The sequence below is a fragment of the Ochotona curzoniae genome, unplaced genomic scaffold (assembly GCF_017591425.1).
Source record: "Ochotona curzoniae isolate NIBS_2020 unplaced genomic scaffold, NIBS_Ocur_1.0 scaffold_3835, whole genome shotgun sequence".
Taxonomy (NCBI): domain Eukaryota; kingdom Metazoa; phylum Chordata; class Mammalia; order Lagomorpha; family Ochotonidae; genus Ochotona; species Ochotona curzoniae.
Genome location: NW_024467114.1, coordinates 17,651,114 through 17,672,330, shown reverse-complemented (window position 1 = coordinate 17,672,330; position 21,217 = coordinate 17,651,114). Strand labels below are relative to the sequence as shown.

General features: G+C 36.8%; 1 protein-coding gene across 1 annotated transcript in view; it reads left to right on the top strand.

The window, feature by feature from the left end:
• SUGCT (succinyl-CoA:glutarate-CoA transferase) overlaps window positions 1-21,217 on the top strand; it is a 497,234-nt gene that overhangs the window by 71,381 nt on the left and 404,636 nt on the right. Inside the window, exon 8 of the mRNA XM_040964993.1 lies at window positions 1,742-1,885. Coding sequence (XP_040820927.1) covers window positions 1,742-1,885 — 144 coding nt within the window. The remainder of the gene's footprint in view (window positions 1-1,741; window positions 1,886-21,217) is intronic.

Sequence of the window (21,217 nt, the reverse complement as noted above, 5' to 3'; positions counted from 1 at the left end):
AACGTTCTGGATGAAGTACATAGTATGCCTGAGATAGAAATGAATGTTGTAAAGTCTGAAACCATTTATATTTTATTTAATTTAAAAATTTTACATTTTATATTTTATTATTTTTGTATTTTATATTTTATTTAGAAATTATCCCCTTTTACTTTTCTTCTCCCTGCCCTTCCCCCTCCCCACCATCATTTTCTCTCATTTTGATATAGTAGTGTAGTGTTTGAATAACACAAGTTAGCTTTGTGCCATTTACATGTATCATGACATTATAGATATAGGCCATGGTAGAAAATGTAGTGTCAAATTGTTAGGGTATATTCAATTTTTTCATTGGGAGTCCTTTTTTTTTCAGGGAGTAGAGATATATATTGCAATGTATTTTCACTTCCAGGAATGGTAGTCTCCATTATATAGTTTTTCTATGAAAATATATGTATATACTTATTTATGTGTTTGTTTTATACTTTTCATGAAACCATAAACCATTTCTATTTTATGTAAATAATAGCCATGGCCTATATTCATTGTCCTTTAAATTTGTGTCCTTTAAATTTCGTTTTTCAGTCATCACTGACCTAAACAGCAGTTCTTAGTAAAATCACTTTAAAGATGAGACCTCTCTACTTTCCTAAAGCAAATCACATTATTTTTGTATTTTTCAGTTAGTATATTTTCTAACTGTTAGCATGTTTATAGCAAGATTAAATTAGGCCCACTGCTGTACTTTTTTCCTCAAAGAGCTTGTCATGTAACAGAAGAAAAATATAATTTTAAATTCTTCCAATCAACACATTAATGCATTTAAATGTATATATTTATTATGTAAACAATGTAAATATATTAAGAAGGAAGTACAGATGTATTTTAAAGAATTTCTTATTTTGAGCCAGTGCAACGGCTCAATGGCCACGATCTCATATGGTGTCGGTTCATGTCTCGGCTGCTCCACTTCCCATTCAGCTCCCTGCTTACCGCTTAGGCAAGCAGTAGAGGCTGGCCCAGAGCCTTGGGACCCTGAACCCGCATGGCAGGCCTGAAAGAAGTTCCTGGCACCTGACTTTGGATCAGCTAGGCTCTGGCACTTGTGGCCATTTGGGGAGTGAATCAGTGGGTGGGAGATCTTCCTCTGTCTCTCCTTCTCTCTCTCTGTAAATCTACCTTTCCAATAAAAAAAAAAGTCTTTTTTTCAGAATTTCTTAATTTTTCGTTGGAGCTGTCACACATTGGGTTTAGCCACTGCTTGGACTGTCAGCTTCTCATGTCAGGGTGTGATTTGAGTTTTGTTTCTGAACTAGTTTCCTGTTAATGTGCCTTGGAAGGCATCAGCAAATGTTTGAAGTATTTGGGCTAGACATGGTTAATTGTGGCCATGTGGTGATAAACTAATGGATGGAAGATCTTTCTTGTTCTGGCTCTTGCTCTTGTTCTCTGTCCCTGCTTCTTTCTCCCTCTGTTGCTCTGCCTGTCAAATAAATAGTAAATAAATATTGCTTATTTCATTAGTTTGATTTAGTGTAGTTAATGGCAATGAGGATAGGAATAGATTGACAATTACACCATAAATGCAAATATATTCCCATTTCAATAAATATACACAGTACCAATTTGTTGTATTTATTTTTATTGTGTGTCTGCCTACTTCATATATGATTTTTTCTTCTACTTAACCTTAGAATATTTGGGAAGCCATATGTTGGTTTTAATTTTCAATTTCTGTTTTCTCAACTTGATCTTTAAACAGGGTGGAGCTCCAGTTCGTCCAGGAGTAGCCATGACTGATCTTGCCACTGGCCTATATGCCTATGGAGCCATTATGGCTGGTTTGATACAAAGATATAAAACTGGAAAAGGCCTGTTCATTGATTGTAACCTACTATCCTCTCAGGTACAAATTCAAATTACATTTTATATAATGGTGTAAAAACATGTGTCTGTGTTACATATTTCCAGATGGAATCCCATGGTAGTACCTACAAAAATAGTTAAAACAAAAACACAGCAAGAGCAACAAAATGTGCTCTGTTTTGACATGTTACTCTTGTATTAAAATAAATGGACCAAGAAAATTTTGTGGCAATATACACATTACTGTTGAACTAGAATTTCAAAGACTGCGTTTACTAGGAAGATTTGGTTATAGCTTATAAGGTTAGAGTATATTTGCTTTAGGTTTTTTTTTTTTTTTTTTTTTTTTGTCTATAAGCTCTGTTTCTTCTTTTGGCCAGAGTGTCTTCACCTCTTAGGTGCCTTGGGTTGCCTGATGAATCTTGTGAATCTTTCCTTGGAATTATGTTACTAAATATGTGAAATACGTTATATGGGAAACTAGTTCTACTGAAATATAGCTATTCAATATAAAATAACTTTTGTGTTAATATTTCTTTTTACTTACACATTAAACCCTAAGATCTCACTGTGAATCTAATATTATTACCATTTTGAGTTAGTGTTGGGTATAAGCTGTTACTAGAAGATATCTGCACAATTGTAATGTGGTATAGAAATGTGGACAATATTTATTGAGGTCAAGTCATAAGTACTATTGGTATTGTCATGTTGTGTTACCTACATTCTAAATAACATATATGTCTGTTTATGTATTTGAGAGGCAGAGAAAGAGAATTTCCAGCTGCTAGTTCAGTCTACGCCAAAGCCAGGAACAATGAAAACAGTCCAGGTCTCTCACATGCAGAGCTCCAATCTCTTGAGCCCCTGCCTGTCCTGCAGTCTCCCAGGGTGCATCACCAAGAAAGTACAGAGAAATCAGGACTGAGACTCGGGCATTCCAGCAGGGGGTGTGCATATCTCAATTAGCATCTCATCTCTTAAGCTAAATGCCTGCCTCTGTAATGGACGGAAATACCAAATTGTATATATATTTACATTCAAGTTAGTTGATTCCCAGAATTCTGTCCGTGGACCCTCTGTTCCTGGACCCTCATTTAGATAGTTACTAGTCTATCATACAAGATGCAAAACTGATGGAATGAAAGAGTTAACTCACTCTCAGAATGACATTTGCTTTGTGGGATTTGACCTAGATGCTATATCATAAGTGGAAGTTAATTCTGAATAGATAATTTTTCAGGGATAGAAAAAAGAAAGTATCTAGTTTGTGCAAGGAGACATTTTACTGTGGGAAAAATTACTATCTAGATATAGAGACCTCAATTGGGAATTTCAGATTTACATGGCGTACATGGGAAAATAGTAAACTTGGAACACTGCTTTGCAATTTTTTTCTCTTAGGCAAAATTAAAGAGGTGTATAGAAATAAAAAGCATCAATGTGGTTGGAAGTGAAATGCTATGTATGAGTTTTTAATAGCAGTCTTGTGTCACCCTCAGAATTTTCATGGTTATATAAGAGGCTAAAAGAACTCTTTTCAAATGATGGATCTCCCTCCTCAGTAGAATCGCAGATGTTAGTTATAGAGAAGGAGCTGAAAGTAATCTTCCCTCCCCTAATTTTATATCTGGAAAGAACCCGAGGTAGGTTAAGTGATTGGTTGGAAATTGTACATCCAATAAACATGAATTCATGATGGTTTCCCAGATGTGTGACGTGTGCAGTTGTAGAGGTTTCTGGGCTTAGTTTCAATGTTCTGGTGTCACCACCTTCAAATTGTTTACAGTTTTTGGAAAGGGAGCCGAAATTTTGTATTTTGTGTTAGGTCTCACAAATTATGTAGTAGATCTGACAGTTGGGACTCTGCTGAGTTCTGATCTCTGTAGACTGCTTTGTTTATACTTCAAATATTAACTAGCTTTGAAAAAATAGTTCTCTTACAGAGTGTTCTAGAGTTTGGAATGTAATTATCACATCTCAGCCTTTTGGCTAAGATCAAGTGTAGAGTGTAAATCTTTTATAGCATCAAACTAGTGATTCAAATCAATGGAGCACTTCCTGGATCTAGGCACTATATCAGTGTGTCCAGGAGAGGGAGGTGACCTGTGTGTGCTTGATTTGACAATGGAGGCAGCCATACTCTATGACAGAGTTGGAGACAATATGTGAACGGTCATGAAGGATGAGTAGGAGCTGACCAAGTTACAGGCATTGTCCCCGAATGGCTAACAGCAAATGCAAGGTTAGAGTGAGATGACAAAGTTGGAGCTTGGAGTATGAGTATATATGGCAAGAGACAAGGTCAGACAATCTGATTGGATCAAAATTGCTAGGGTCTTGGTAATTCTACTTGGGAATTTTGATTTTAATCTTTTAAAAATCTTGATTTTAATCTCTTTCTATGTATAAATTCTGTTAGGTGATGACTTTTTCAAAGAATGTAAGAATATGTCTCCTTGTACTATGCTGGACTAAGAATAGTCAGTTTCAAAGGCAATAGTACACTGGATAGGAAGTAACTTAGACTCAAGTCTGAAGTGCATGGCTGTAAGTGGTAAAAACAGTTTCATTCTCTGAATCCCCTGTAGTGCAAGCTTAGTGTTTCTCCATCTTGAGCTCCAAGCCCATTCCTGTTCCTTGGACTTGCCCTCGTCATGCAAGCTGTGCTTTTCTAGCTGGAGCACATGGTGTCTCCTCTGTTGGATTTTTTTTATTTGCTTATCTATCTTGTTTTCCCATTTTCACTTTTCTTTCTTGTTCTCTGTCTTTCCCCGTCTTTGTTTCCACTTCCTTACGGATGCTAAACTTGTAGTAGTTCTGCTTGCAGACATTACATTCTCACACCATGTAATTCAGGAAAGTTTGAAGGTCAAAGTTGACATGGAAGAAAAATTTCTCTTTCCTAGAAATTCCAGAAAACAAGGCCACATGTTTCACTGGATTGAGTGGTCATTCCTACTAACTAAACTGGTTAATGAGACCTGCAGGGCAGAGTATTTTAAGTCTTCCCTGTCTTGGGTATGGGATTAACTTCACTCAAACTATATGTCTAAACCTGGAGAAGAGGGGTTCCTCTAGAGAATGATAAGGGGTTTTTTGGTTTGCTGTTGTTCTTGTTTTGCGGTTTTTTTTTTTTTTTTGGTGAGAGGAGGGGTAAGTGATTTGGGGATAGTAATTTATAAATATTAGCATAGTAAGAGAGAAGGTTGTTTTAAGGCTCTAATGAAAGATGACTTGTAAATAAGAAGCATTATATTGACAACTAAAGTTTTTATATTATTGGAAAAAATTCAGTGTTAGAAATGTGCTGACAGTAAAAGTTTCTTACTGACTTATTTTTTTGTCATAATTGTTACAACTTTTCATAATAGGGAGAGCCTCACTAACTAAACTTTTGTGTTTCAATTTAAGTTAACATTTATAGATTCCACATGTAAAAATTCCAAACCACAAAATAATTAAAATCCATTTCTAGATACTTTTCATATTAACATAATAGGAAACTTAGCTTTTATTCATCTTCTTCCTAAAATATAAATATTCACCTGTATTAAACATAGGACATTTGCATTTAATCTCAGTTGGTTTGAAAATGACTATGATTTCCTGCAGTGGTAAAAACCTACTTTTCTACTTTTTTTTGATGTGTTACATAGGATGACAAATGGATGATTATAGCATTTTGTGTCTGATGCTAAAAATGAAATTTAGTACTCGCTTTTAAAAGTGATCTAGTGTACAATAGACAAATTATACTTGATTTGAATAGTAGTTAATTATTAACTCAGAGATGATTGCCTCAACCACAACAAAACTGTTTCAAGTAATTCATTGTAGAGCATGACAGTTGCCGGGATGTGGTTTGTAGTGGGCACTTTTTTTTTTTTTTTTTTTTTTGTAATTTCAAGGCTATAAACTTTTAACCCTTGTCATAAAATTCTTTTGATTTTTCTTTTAGTCTTAATATAATTTAAAGTTGTGTACTCAAGATTGTCTAACGTCAGCATCTAAACAGTGTTCTTTAGATGATATTGGTAAATAACAAGGAAGTGGGTTTGGATGTGGTTCCAATTATTCTGTTGCTCTTATTCCTCTGTTGTGGCTTACAGAAATATCTTTTGGAAGTTTTAATATCCTTCCTGTATTTAATTGTAACCAGACTCCTTTAATTACTACTACAATAAGTTAGTTTTTCTTTTTAGCACTCTATCTTTTTTTCATAGAATGTTTTTATCACTTTTGATGCCGTGGTCCTTTCTCTACATTTATATGTCATTCATATTTTATGTATATAAATATATTAAGATAAACTTTTTGATTGTTGTTACTTTTTTTTAAATAAACTGAAAAGAGTTCTATGTAAGTTTTAAAAATGCTATGGATTGGTTTCATTGCAGATTGACATCATTACAAAATTAGAAGTACAATTTCTCAGGATGAGTAAATTCTGCAGATCCAATCTCTGTTAAATACAGTCATCTGAAATTTATCTTTCTTGTATCGTTAGGTATACCTGCGTTTGCTTTTCTGTCTGGCTTTCTATCTTGTTTTCTTTTTGCAATTTTGATGATTTATATGTTACATATCATAAAATGCATCCTATTTTAAGTGATAACAATGGTTTCATTGAATTTAGTGGGCTTTGTAATGATTATTATAAATGAAGTCTTGAAATGAATACTTGTACAGTCATCTCTGGTTTGAAGTTTGTCCATGTAGCTAGAATGCTAGTTTTGAATGAAGTAGAATCCAGGCCTGGCTGACTCACAGGAATTCAGGGCTCATTATGACGTCTGTGGGTTTGCTTTTGTGAGTCCTTTCCCCCATTAAAAGATTTAAAAAATTATACTCCACATTACATTGATATGCAGTTGAGTGGATTTGATTGTTACATGTCTATTATTGCATTCACTTTTTACCTCTTAGACATATGTGTCAATTTAGTTATTTTGAAGGAGTTTCAGCAGGGGAGAGGCATTCAAATCTACCACTTCTAAACCCACCATGTTATATTAATGTCCAGCTCTGGGCTAGGCCCAGGCTGTTAGCAGGGGGCTGGATTGGAAGTGGAGTGTATTATACTGGCTCCCATTTTTCATCTTTTTAAAGAAACTAAAATTAGGACTTTCTGTATCCTTTAAGTATTTTGGAACTTGGACACTGTACTTATTTTGCCTAATTGGTAATTCACTTCTTGAAGAGTAATGTTGAAAACAGTTCATGAATATGCCATGCTTGTGAAGAAAGAAAATTATGTGTGCCAAGAAGGTTGTGGCTGCAGAGTTTATTGAAGCTTGCCTAGAGAATGGGAAGGTTGAGGGGCACATAGGATACAACAAAAGAAGTTGGCAGATAAGGGAAAAAATAATGTAATGTCAGGAAGTTCCAGAAATTGGGGAATAACAGTTTTGTATTTTAATCCCCCTTTTTGGAGAAGCCTGATGCATTCTTTCTTGTAAGACCTTTGTTACAATTCTTAGTTATTACCCCTAGCCAAATTTTAGTTCTACTCTTTCATTCCATATCCAGCATTTTACCTAAGACATCACTGCTCAATTGATTTAAAGTCAGAGGATAAAAATGGATTCTAACGTGTTCTGCACAAACTTTAGGAGTTTTTACTTCTGTGAAAAATGTCACTGAAGTTTTGAATTGGTTTATATTCAACCTATAGATTAGCGGTTTTTAAAAACAATTATAATTCTCCCAATACATCATCCATCTATTTATCTTCCTTCCTTCCTTCCTTCCTTTCTTTAATTCTTTCTCTCTCTCTCTCTTTATTTCTCTCTCACTTTCTCTCTTTTTATTTCATTTGTTCTGATTTATTTATTTTAATTTGAAAGGCAGATTTACAGGGAGGATGGACAGAAAGAAAGATCTTCCATCTAATGGTTCATTCTCCAAAGACCAGAGTTGGGCTGACCCAAAACCAGGAGCCAGGAGCTCTTTCTAGATCTTCCACATGGGAACAGGGTGCTTCCATTTCTTTGATCAATGCTTTAGGGTTTTTGATGTGCTGGTTTTCTGTATTCATTGTTAATTTTATTCTTAAGTATTTTATTTATTTTTAGATGCTACTGGAAATTGGATTATTTTCATGAATTTATTGCTGGAGAGTTGTTGATTTGTAACTATTTGTAAGTTGTACTAGAGTTGATGGCTCTAGTTTTGGCCAGGCCTAGACCTGGTTTTTGCAGCTATTCGTAGAGTGAAATAGCAAATGAAAAGATATCTTTGTGTCTCTCCCTACCTCTCTTATCACTCTGCCTTTCAGACACATGCATACCTACATCTATATGATAAAATATTTATTTATTTTTGTTAGAAAGCCAGATTTACAGAGAGGAGAGAGAGAGAGAAAGATCTTCCATCCACTGGTTCACTCCCCAAGTGGCTGCAATGGCCAGAGGTGAGCCAATCTGAAGCCAGGAGCCAGGAGTTCCTTTGTGGTCTCCCACATGGGTGCAGGGTCCCAAGGCTTTGGGCAATCCTCTACTGCTTTCTCAGGCCACAAGCAGGGAGGTGGATGGGAAGTGGAGCAGCTGGGACATGAATTGGTACCCATATGGAATGCAGGCATTTGCAGGCAGAGGATTAGCAGTTGAGCGATCGTGTTTGCCCCAACATCTATTTTTCTTTTTTAAAGGCTGAAATGTTATAATTTGTGACAAGACTAGTGGATATTGTGTTCAGTGTAAACAGCTAGGAACAGAAAGAGAAATATTATGTGATTTCATTTATACATGGAATCTAAAAATATTGAGCTCAGAAGAAGAAACTGCAAAGCTTCAGTTCAACAGGATGAATAAGTTACTATAGTTATTGTACAGCATGCTTATTATAGTTAATAATAATATTTATATAACATTTTGAAGGATTAAATCTTAAACATTCTCATAAGAAAAAATGAGTCTGACCTGATGTGTATATTAATGGCCTGATTTAATCATTTTACAAAGCATGCACATATCAAAACATCACATCGTACTTCATGAATATATATATATATGTATTATGTGTACTTTATTCTTGCCAACTAAAAAATAATCCTGCACATCATCAATTAAAACAGAATGAATAAAAATTATCAGATATCAGGCTAAAGTTAGAAACCCAGAGCTTTTTGGTCTTCCGCATGGGTGCATGGGCCTAAGGACTGGCCATCTTGCACTGCCTTCCCAAGAGCCTTAGCAGGGAACTATATCTGGAAATGCTGCAACTGGGTCTCAGACCGGTGCCCATATGGTAATATTTCACAGGCAGAGAAATGTTGGTTTGTCATGCCATTTTGCCTGGTGCTTTGAAGCTAGTTTGCTTCAGGAATGTGCATTTTTAAAGGGAAATCAAGAACTAATGTTGAGGATCTGTAGCTTGTGGCACCTTGCTTCTCCCTTGCTACTTTCAGATCCTCTTGAATTTTTCTTTTGAGAGTTTCTGTTGTCTAGATTTGGACTTGTTTGAATTTATCCTGCTTGGAATTTGGTGAAATTTAAGGATATGTCAATGTTTTCTATCCAATTTGGGAAGTTTTTGGTCATTATTTACTTAAATGGTATTTTTGTCCACTCCACTTTTCTTACTCCTTCTCCCTAATCCCAATCTCATCTCATTTTCTCACTTTTATTTAATTTTTTTGTATACACACACACACACATACATTTTTGGACAATTTTGAACTAAAATCTTTATGTAGTACTTAGACCCTCTGATATTCCTCAGAGACAGTTTTTAGTGACTATTTCTCCCTATGTGTGTTTGTTCTCTTCCATTTCTTTACATGCTTCTTACTTTTGTATTAGAAAATTTGGTACTTTATTTGTTTTTTATTTTTACTTTTTAAAAAATATTTATTTTTATTTGAAAGGCAGGGTTAGAGAGAAGGAGAGATATGGAGAGATTTACTATCCACTAGTGCACTCCCCAATTGGCTGCAGTGGCTGGAAAGGGACTGGTCTGAAGCATGTTCCAGGAGCTTCATCCAAGTCTTCCATGTGGGTGTTGAGTCCCAAGCACTTCGGCCATCCTTCGCTGCTTTCCCAGCTGCATTAGCATGGAGCTGGATAGAAAGTGGAGCAGTTGGGACTCAAACGGCCTCCCTATGGAAATCCAATGATGTAGGCAGAGGCATAGCTTCCCATACCACTTCACTTGTCCCTGGGTGTTTTGATTTTAAAAATATATTTGGGGCCCAGCGCGGTGGCGCAAGTGGTTAAGGTCCTCCTCGCCTTGCACGCCCGGGATCCCATATGGGTGCCGGTTCTATCCCAGCAGCCCCGCTTCCCTTCCAGCTCCCTGCCTGTGGCCCGGGAAAGCAGTCAAGGACAGCCCAAAGCTTTGGGACCCTGCACCCCTGTGGGAGACCCGGAAAAGGCTCCTGGCTTCAGATTGGCATAGCATCGGCCGTTGTGCTCACTCGGGGAGTGAATCATCAGATGGAGGATCTTCCTCTCTGTCTCTCCTCTCTGTATATCTGCCTTTCCAATAAAAAATAATAAAAATAAGTCTTTAAAAAATATATTTGAATGTGAGAGAGGAAGAAAATGAGCGAAATCTCATCTGCTGCTTCACCCACAAACGTCTGTGGATGGTATCCAGCAGGAGCTGAAGTCGGGGTCAGTTAATACATGTCCCCCTTGCTCATAATGTGAACCAAATTACTTCTGTCTTCTCAGAGTCGACAATTTGCAGGAAACTGGAGTCAGGAGCTAGAGTCAAATTTAGAACTTGGGTATTCTGCGATATGGGATGTGAACATCTTAACTATGGGCTGAACATTTTTTCTGTCAAAATGGAATGCAATAATTGTGCAGTTTAGAATTTTTTTCTTTCTCCAGGGTTTTCTTTCTGCTTATTTAGTGACTTTTCTAAATAAAATCTAGAAAGTCTTCATTGTTAGGTGGTTGCTAAAATCTTTGCTGGGGACCAGCACATTGGCCTAGTAAGTGAAACCTCTGCCTGTGGTGTTAGCATTCTCTGTGGGCGTTGGTTTGCGTCCTGGTTGCTGTACTTCTTATTCCACTCCCTGTTGATGGTCTTGAAATTCGTGGAGGATGCTTCAAGTGTTTGGACCCTTCATACCCATGTGGGAGACCCAGAGAAAGCTTCTGGCTTTGAACCAGCTTAGCTCCAGGCATTGGAACCATTTCAGGAGGGAACCAGCAGATGGAAGAGCTCACCCTGTCTGCTTCTTTCTGTTGTAATTCTGTAATATTAAAAAAATAAAGTGTCTTCTGGGTTTGCTTAATTTCTTGCTGCTTATTAGACAGAGTGGTTCTTAATAGTCTTGAATGAGGATGTCTCCCAGCCTTTTCTGTGGCACTGTGTGTGTGTTGGTGCAGGGTATACAACTGTACCTTAGTCATTCTTGTGTGAAAACTCAAGGTCAGCTATAAGTGAGAGATGGAAATTTTCCTTGCTCCAATATTTTCTTGTCAATTGCTGATTATCTTGTTTGCTCCAGTGATTTTTACCATCTTGGGCAGTGTGATGTCAAACAATTGCTGTTGATCATTTTTGACGTTTTTCTTCAGGGTAGGACTGTTATGTATAAGCCCCAACGTGGGTCAGATAAAGCAAAACTGAAAATGGAGCTTTTCCCGAGAACTGTTTTAAAGGTCAGTGACAGATCTCTGGGAGAGTGGGGAGGCACTTTTTTCTTATGCTTCAATTTTATTTGTGCTCTTCTGTGGCTCTTAGGCTGTTGGAATTCATAACTACCCATAGTTGGTTTCCATCATTGCGACAGAACTGGGCAGAGAAGAATGAACACTCACCACCTATTGCAAGACTGTAGTTCTCAAAGTTCTGAAAAAAGTTGACTTTGAGAATGTTGCCAGTGTTCTCAATGCTTCATAGCAGAGTTTCTTATACTATTTCTTTGTGATGTGCTTTCACCTTGATGATATAACTTAAAATGTGTAGACTTCATAAATGCAGTTAATTAGATTATGTGCTTTATTCAATTAAATTTATACAAGAGATTTCCATTTCAAAATGTTAAATTTGTTTAAAAATGATGAAATGTTTTATATGTTTTTCCCATTGTGTGCCTTTCAAACATTTTAGTATTTTACACTTAAGACATACCTTAGCTTAGAATATTCTTACTGAGTGTTCAATGGTCACATGTGTGTAGTGGCTATTATAATGGCCAGTCAAGTCTTAAAACATACAAGAATACATAGATACTCTGCAGTTACAATATTTTATTTCTTCCTTCTGCAGCAGAGTTGAAATTTAAATATCATGTTTAACCATTGCTATGTCGACTCTGTTCTTTCCTTATTACTATCTGTGGCAGGCTAAATAATGTGAACATCCTTATCTCCAGAACCTGTAAACATGTCACATGGTAAAAGCAACACTGTAGATATTAAGGTTATTAAACTGGATTATCTGGGTGGGTCCAACGAAACTGGAACTGCGAGGGAGTTATCAGAGGGAGATGGGTACACGGAAGTCTGTAGTTTGGGTTGTGTGAGTGTTATTGAGAAGTTGAAGTGACTCTAGGAATTGTTTATGGAGTGCACCTAGCCTCTAGAAGCTGGATGAAGCAAGGAAATTGGATTCTCACCTGAGAACATCTAGAAGGAACCAGCCTTGCCGACATCTTGACTTTAAAGTGATTTTGAACTTCTGATCTCTAGAACTGTGGTATAATAAATTTGTGTTGTTTTAAGCCACTACATTTTAGTGCAGTTTGTTACAGTAGCAATAGGAGATTAATGATCTATCCTTTCAGGCTACAAACAGTTTCAGTTTTATAGTAGATCTCCCATATCTGCAGTTTTGCTCTCTGTAGTTCCAGTTACTCATGGGCAGCTGCAGCCTGAATATTGGAAGTGAGTAACACCAGAAGTAAACAGTTGCTAGGTCTTAAGTACATTTTTGTTGTGCTATATTGTTAATTGTTCTATTTTATTATTTGTTTTTGTTGTGGATAGGTTACACTGTTGTATTTGTTTCTTGAAAATGTGTATTTATTTCCTTGAAAGGCAGAGTTAGAGAAAGAGAGAGAAAGAGAGAGAGTGAACATTTGCTTGTTCACTTCCCAAATGGCTGCAATGGCTTGAGCTGGAGCAATCTGAAGGTAGGAGCCAGGATCTTCTTCTGGATCTCCCGTGCAGGGGCCTAGTCACTCGGGCCATGGTCCACTACTTTTTCAGGTACATTAGCAGGCAGCTAGTTCAAAAGTAGACCATCTGGGACTTGAATTGGCACCCATATAGGATGCTGGTGTTACATGTGATGGCTTTACCTCCTATGCCATTATACCAGCCTCCTCAGTACTTCATCTGTAAATTATGCTTTATCATAAGTATATATGGATAGAAAAAAGTGATGCTTATCAGATTCAGTACTATCCTCAGTTTCTGACATCTAGTGGGGATTTTGGAATGTTTGGCCCATGTATAAGTGTAGACTACTACGTGCCAGTTTTTATTATGAAAGTTCAAAAACTCATGTTCTATATAAAGAAGAGTCCATATCAGTTGAGATCGAGGCTTTATATCATTGAGGTACTCATTTTTATCAACAGTTTTATATTTTAAATGTATTTTCACTAGGGTAGTGGACTAAAAGATTTTTGAGATGACTGCCAGAAATTTCAGGGCAGCTCTAAAATCTGTATATTTATCTCTAAATTCCAGAAACACTATGTCTTCTTGGTGGTATAGTTTGTTTTTAGTTCAATCAATTCTTTTTGAAACTGAACCACACGTGTAGGGTAGATGATAATTCAGATAGGTTCTGAGGTTTTTCTTTAAAGGAAGTTACATAAACTTAAAGCATGATTTGGAATCTTGCAAATCGTTGAGACTTTTCTGAAATGATGACTTCCTCTTCACTAAATAGCTCTCTAATTCTTTTGTATCTTTGATTATATTGAATACAAGCCAGGCCACACATGGTAAAATGGATACATTCTCCTTTTGATTGCTGAATTTAAAGACCTTGTTTGAGTAAAGTCTTGCTTTTAGAATCCTGTGAATGTAGTTTCTGATCGAGTGCATTGAAATAAGTTGTTGAAGTTAAATAATGTAGTCTTGTAGGGGAAGTAGTCTTGTAGTGAGGGGAAACCAAGTACATCAACAAAACTGTTGAAAACTCTTTGTTTTTTTTAATGTGCATATATTTGATTATGAAATTCTTATCATGTTTAAATTGAAGATATTTTTGGTTGACTTCTTAACTAACTGAGACTAAAGGGAAAAGGAGAGAGAAAGAAAAAAGAAAGAGACAGACATAATTCTCCATTCCCTGTTGTGTTCCCCAATGCATGTGAATGCCAGGATTTAAACCTAGATATTCCGATACGATGTGTAAGTGTATTAGGTGGCATGTTCACCGCTAGATCAAACCCTCACCCCTTTATCCGTTGCTTTTTGGAGATTTCATAGGGAAGGTGCAACTGATTTGGTGGGGGCGGTGAGGGGGACGACTACCCAGGTTCACTGACTGTTGGACACTCTAAGGTCCACTCAATGACAAACTGTTAGAAAGCACTGAAGTAACCTGTATGGCGACAAAACATCTTCACTGGGCAACTGGAATGCTTCTGATGAGCATCATGAACGCTTTCTAGAGGGAATTGAAGTACTCCACTTAATTGTCCACAGCTTCTCTTGCAGCTCAAGTCAATGGTATCAGAATTCGAATATATAAAGGACAAATGGTGTGGGGGGGAATTTAAATATAATTTGGAAAAATTACCATAAAATGAAAGATAAGTTATTTCTGATAAAAGCTTCCCTTTTTTATATGAAAATTCCCAATTAGTCATAGGAAATATGAGAGTCTTAACTCTTGAGCTTGTAGCAGGAGGTACACAGATGCTTCCCCTGTGTCAACACTGGCAGGAGTTGTGTGCTTAGAGGCTGCTAGTCAGCATAGTATGTGGTCCTGTTTCTGGAGGAATCTTCATACGTGTTTTTTTCTAATATTTTAAATTTACTTGTTATCTGTTGCTAAGTATATGTTGAAATTTATATTGTGCTTATTGGAAGCATGTTATTGTTATTTTACAGAATGCAGTTTTGTAGATATAGGGCTTCCCATTATCTCTCCCTTTCCTCCCTCCCACCTCCACCTCCTCATTTACTGCAGTCATGATTCCATTATACTGCTATTTATGTGTGTCAGGACATTGTAGGTATAGGCAATGGCAGAGAATCTAATATCTTGTTGTTAAGGTATATTCAACAGTTTCATTGAGTGTAGAGATGCATATTGTGGTTATTACTAGAAGAATGTTTTAATCTAATGCAATTTATCTACCTAGAAGGCAAACCCCGTGTGTGTGTGTGTGTGTATGTGTGGTGTTTCATTAATTTCAAGATTACTATTTAATTAACTTTTTAGTAAACTTCTGTGGGTTTCTAGTGTAGACATGGTTAGGAGTACAGATCTTAGAGCCAAACTTCTTGATTTAAACCCCACTAACCATGGACAAGTCATGAAATAGCTCTAAACTTCATTTTATTTATTCATAAAATTAATCATAGCATTTGCCTCCTAGGATTGTTGAGTGCTAAAATGATTTTTGTATTTTAAAATCTTTAAGACTTGCCCATTACACAGTATGCCCCACATAGTTGTTAGCTTTTAATTTTACCATTGCCTTAGTTTGCTTTTGTTCCCTTTGTTGTAACCTCTCTTGTGCCCACTTTGTCATTATTACCTTTTTAACTGTAACAATTGCAACAAAGTCTGATTTTTTTAATCCAGGATGTTTACTTTTGATGAAGTCTTGTAATTAGTAAGCATATAGCCATTATAAAGTTACAAGTAGAGTCTTATCTCTCGTTTTTCAAAGCCTGGAGATGTACATGTTAAAATAATTCAACCAAAATTAACTGGAAAGAGCTGGTGTTGAATTGCTCATTGTAATAGCCATACACAGCCAGTAGATATGACTTGCATATAGAGAAGTGAGATAATTGAAAAGTTCAGGGAATACCTCTTTGCCAGTTGAAATCAAGTCCTTTAGCTCACTTTAGTCTCTTCCATAAAAAGAGCTTGAGGTAAATGAGATCTGGGCCCGTAGCATTAAGTTGGTGAAAATTAGCAGGCTGGAACAAAGCTTGATATATTAGCATAACCAGGATATTTTCTGAATACAGGTAAAGTGCTTTTTTCTCTTGTTCTTGGTTCTGTCAGTAACCTTCTCTTAGGTGGATATTTTTGAGCTTTTTTATGTACTTTGAGCATATCCTATGTGCATGGGAAATAAGAGGCAAACGATTCTTCAAGATGATTAATAGCATTGGTATTTAGATCCTACCCCTGCTGCAAGTTTATATTAAAAGGACACATAAGAGCTGCTTTCATCTTCTTTCTAAAACAGTTTTTCTCTCATGTTACCTGAAAACATTTTTATAGTTTATATACCTCTTTCCTCCTTCCCCTGTTTTTGTTTCTTTATTCTCTTTGTTTCTTGCCACAGAAGAATTGACCTTATTTTAGTTTTATTCTTATAGTTTTTGGATGAGGATAGAATTCCAAATATTTGTTTTTGAGCATCTTGTTAAAAAAAAAAGTCAGTCATCTTGCTAAGATGGGCCTGAAATTGTAAATATGTCTAATGGAAGGTGGAAGAGGGAATATAGAATTATTCAAAGGGCTGCACTGGGAGAGCGACTCCTGACATGCTCATGTTTCCCAGCGCTTGTGGTTTCAGAAGGGATTCCTACTACTGCAGTGTTCAGAAATACCAAACCCAGTGATTCAAACTGTCTCTTGAAACTTCCATCCTTGGTTCTTTCTCAAATTTGTTTTCTGTGTTTGTTCTTGGTACCTTGGGAGTGTTTTATAGAAAATGCTTGTCTTCTCCTGGGAAGACTGTGATTGTTCATGCCCCAAGGGAAGGGGCTGACAAATGAAAGCATTGCTGTCCCTGGAAACACAGGCTGTGTATTCGGGTGGAATAAGCAACAGTCATCTACGTAGGAATTCACTCAAGGTAACATGAAAGGGGATTTTCATGACCACCATCATATCGGATTTCATGTTCAGACATTTTTATTGATAGAGTCATTTAATCACAGGTTTCTTTTGTGAAGAGATTTTCTTGCCCACATTTTCAAGGTTTCCATCAATAATCCCTCTAAGGCTTTTAGACAAAAAACTATTGTACTTTTGAAAAACGAGGATGACTTTTCCCCTAGATATAAAAAAATTCCAGTTTTTCTTGTTTTTTAAAAGTACACAATTCAATAGTATTATCATCTTTAAAAAATATGTATCTTTTTTTTTTTTTTTGCTGGCTCCCCTAGTACAATGTTCTTTTATGCTTAAACCACACAAAGCTTAAAAAAAGAATAAAAAATAATCCAAAGAGGGTATTTCAGTTTATCCAACAGTATTGAATTTAAGCTGATCTTTCTTTGTATTTTATTTTTCAACAAGTACAATGACTTGGTTGTTGTAGTTATTGTCTAGAAGTTTGCTTCAAAAGGAGAATAACTAAATCAGGAGTTACAAAATCAAATGCTTAAATATGACAGGCACATAGTAAAAATGAGTGTACAGAGTCAGATTAAAAACAATAAGAAATAAAAATGGATGTTGACTGAAGACTCCACATCCTATAGGAAGGAATCCTCAGTTCTAACTCCAGCCAGTGGCTGCCAGAAGGAACTGTGATTGTGACAAAATGTTGTGCTTTTAAAATTTTAACAACTGTTTTGTTAAAAGTTTGCTTATTTTTGAAAGTCAGAGTGATGAGGTGGTGGGAGAGATAAAGGGAACCAGGAGAAAGGGAGTAGGGGAAACTCCATTCACTGGCTCACTCTTCAAATGCCTGCAATAGGCAGGGCTGGCCCAGGCTGAAGCCAGAGGTCAGGAACTCAGTAAGTTCTCCCAGGTGGATGGTAGGGCCCCAAGTACTCAAGCCATCACCTGCTACTCCCCAGGGTGTCTGTTAAGAGGAAGCTGGATGAGAAACAGCTGGTACTCAATGTCAGTTACTCCAGTATGGGATGTGGGTATCCCCAGGGACATCTTAACACATTGCATCCAACGCATTCCCTTTTAAGAATGGGTTGATTACGGTCCCTCCCTCCCACCTCCTACCCCCAACCAAGGCTTTAATCAGTAGTTTTTAAAAAATCACGTTAAGTACTGCTAAGCAGCTAATTCTATGCTTCTAGCAGTGATTGTCACTGAGTTTGTTTAGAAGGGATGTGGTGAAGTACACACCACAATCATACCACTAGCCCAATAGAGCCAGGTTTGTGATGTTTGAATCAGGACAGTTGAAACTTCATTTAAAATATTTCACATTTTGAAATACTATCAAAGAAAGCAAATTAATGACTTGTCAGTTTGTAAACTGGGAATAAAATGGTAATATTTGACTTAGAAATATTACTAGAAATCAATTTTGCTACTTTGTAGTCAAAATGAAATTGCTTAATCTATGGTTCTCCTAACATTTTTTTATCTGAAACAGTAATGTTTTAGTGTGTATTTAGTACCTAAAGGTGAAAAAGTAGCTCAGAAATTTTTATTAATAAAAAAATCAATGTACTTTAAATTTCTAAGGTTAACTAATTAATCTGGTTTGCCATTTGTGGGAGATGTTTTCTTTTTTTTTTTTTAAAGATTTATTTTTATTATTTTTTTATTGGAAAGGCGGATATACAGAGAGGAGAGACAGAGAGGAAGATCTTCCGCCCAATGATTCACTCCCGAAGTGAGCGCAACGGCCGATGCTATGCTGATCCGAAGCCAGGAGACTCTTCCGGGTCTCCCCCATATGGGATCCCGGGCGTGCTAGGCGAGAACCTTAACCACTTGTGCCACCGCGCCGGGCCCGGGAGATGTTTTCCATACATGGATTATTTATACAAATGAACTACCAATCTAACACATTGAAATTAATAAATTATTTCATTTAAAATTTTAGGTAATGTTTGATTCCCTAGGATTTTTTTTTAAATGATAATTCCACATTATTCTCACTTTTAAGTATTTTCAAAGCAATTAAAGAACTTTTATCAGTGATATTCTAAAAGTTATCAGACAACGCTGAAGAGGTAAGTGATATTTTGCCGACTTGATTCAGAGTACTGAACCTTGTTATTCAGCAAAGTGCAGTGAGGGGCTAATCTGAGAATGCAGCCTGGACCAGTGGACTCAGGAGCTAAGTGGAGCCACTGAACTTCTGGGACATAAAAAGAACACTGTTTAAAGTCTACACCGTTCAGTCTAGCCTACCAATTGTGGTTAAAGAGAAGGTGCACGATATTGCTACAGAGTGATCACTGACTGATGAGTATTGGACTTGACACAACAAAGCTGAGTGGTTCTTAGGGTTTTATCATGTTACAATTTTCTAACGTATGAAAACATATTTGTGGATAGGTTAGAATGCAGATCATATGCAAATGTGCTGAATTAGGGACATTTGAGAACATGGATATGTGAGACATGGTGTCATGAAAGGCTGATTACGCTGATGTACCTTTGAGGTCTTTGAGAGGTGAGCTTGAAAAGTCTGAACACATCTGCTATTTTCTGTTTGGATCTTAAAAGCCATCCAGCTTCTGCCATGTGGTCTATTGATGAATTATGACTGTGATGCAAGTTAGTGAGTTTCTGAAATTATTTCTTTGATTTCATTTTCTAGTGAGCTGTGTTGGCATGGAGGGAAGATTTGACACGTGCCTGAATATTTATTGGAATGTTTTTATTGTACCCTGTGAGATTAATCCCAGGTTTTTGAAGATGGCCACAGGATGATGGTTGTATGTATTTGCTAAAGGCATGTGAGTTGTGGGGTGGGGGTAGGGACAGGTAGGACAAGGAGGTGTGAAAAAAGTGTTGTGCAAACTTAACTTTGAGATAAGACCTCTAGCACGTTTCCAAAGAGATTCACTGCCCCTGTACTTCCAAGGTCACTGGACTTCAGGCTGTTTAGACTTTGTATTCTAGGAAGCAGAGTCTATCTTCCTTTACCGTTGCATCCTAGCAGCTGGCACGGTGCTTGAGCAAAGTAGTCAGCTCATGAAGATTGGCTGAAAAAAATGAAATGTTAACTTGAAAATAAACAGAATTAGAATATAGGAGTAAAACATGTTTTCTCTCTCTTGCTGTTCATAGGGTTTTTTCTTCCTTCATTATTGAATTTATCTTTATTAATTAGCATAAAAATCCTTGACATTTTGTACCTGTATTTTATGCATGAATTTTTGATTGGCGTGCAGTGACATAAAACATATTTTACCTGCTGAATCACTGACCTCATGATTTCTTATCCTAATCCATTCCTGGCTCTGCTGTTTTCCCCAGAGCTCCCAGGAGGTCATTTTGAAAGGAGTCACCACTAAAGAACTTGACAATGTATCCCAGTGACTCTCCCCTGTTATTTTGGGAAACATTCCACAGAAATTCAGGAGAACAGTATAATGCTATGTGTTCCAACCAGTACTGTGCCAGCTGTGAGGTAGATCATAAAAGTTACCTTCAGATTATCATGTACATTTATGGATTTTAGTTAATTAGAGTATCCAAATGTAGATGTGACCAATTAGAGTGACCAAATGTAGAGTTTATACATTAGCAACTTTTAGACCAAGCTGACACCAAGACTTGGTTTAAAAGTTGTTAGTAGTTCTAAGAAAATGCTTGGATTATAGAATCTTTCTTCCCTGAACTTGGGAAAATGCCTGAAATTCCACTAAGAGATGCTCATGTCTTTAGCCATAAGGGAAGCTTTTGGGTCTTTGTTAATTTTCTATTAATGTTTGTGAGGTTTTGGAAGGAGGAACAACATGAACAACCTTTACCTGATCCTGTTTTCTCTGCTTTGGCGTTGTGTTCTAACTGTTCTATTTTTTTTCCTTTCTGTATGAAACATACTATGTCATTTGTATTTGGAGTTTTTCTCTGCCTAAAAATTCTTTTCTTAACCCTTTGCTTATAACGTCCATGCCAGTTCATCTGCTGATGTCACTTTTGAAAGCTGATATTCTGTTTTCTTGAGTCCACAATTCTTCCTTTCATCTTTTTTTTTTTTTGAACAAATGTGTTGTTGCCTTTGGAATTGTTCCATACTGAGGTAAAGAGGTCAGACATTTGTATTTTTTAAATCGATTTATTTTTATTGGAAAGTCAGATATACAGAGAGGAGATGAGCCAGGAAGATCTTCCATTTGATGGTCCACTCCCCAGGTGGCTGCAATGGTTGGAGCTGAGCCAATCTGAAGCCAGGAATCAGGATTCTCTTCTGGGTCTCCCACACGGGTGCAGGGAACCAAGGCTTTAGGGCCATCCTCTACTGCTTTCCCAGGCCACAAGCAGGGAGCTGGATGGGAATTGAGGCCACTGGGACACAAACCAGTGGCCATATTGGATCCTGGCA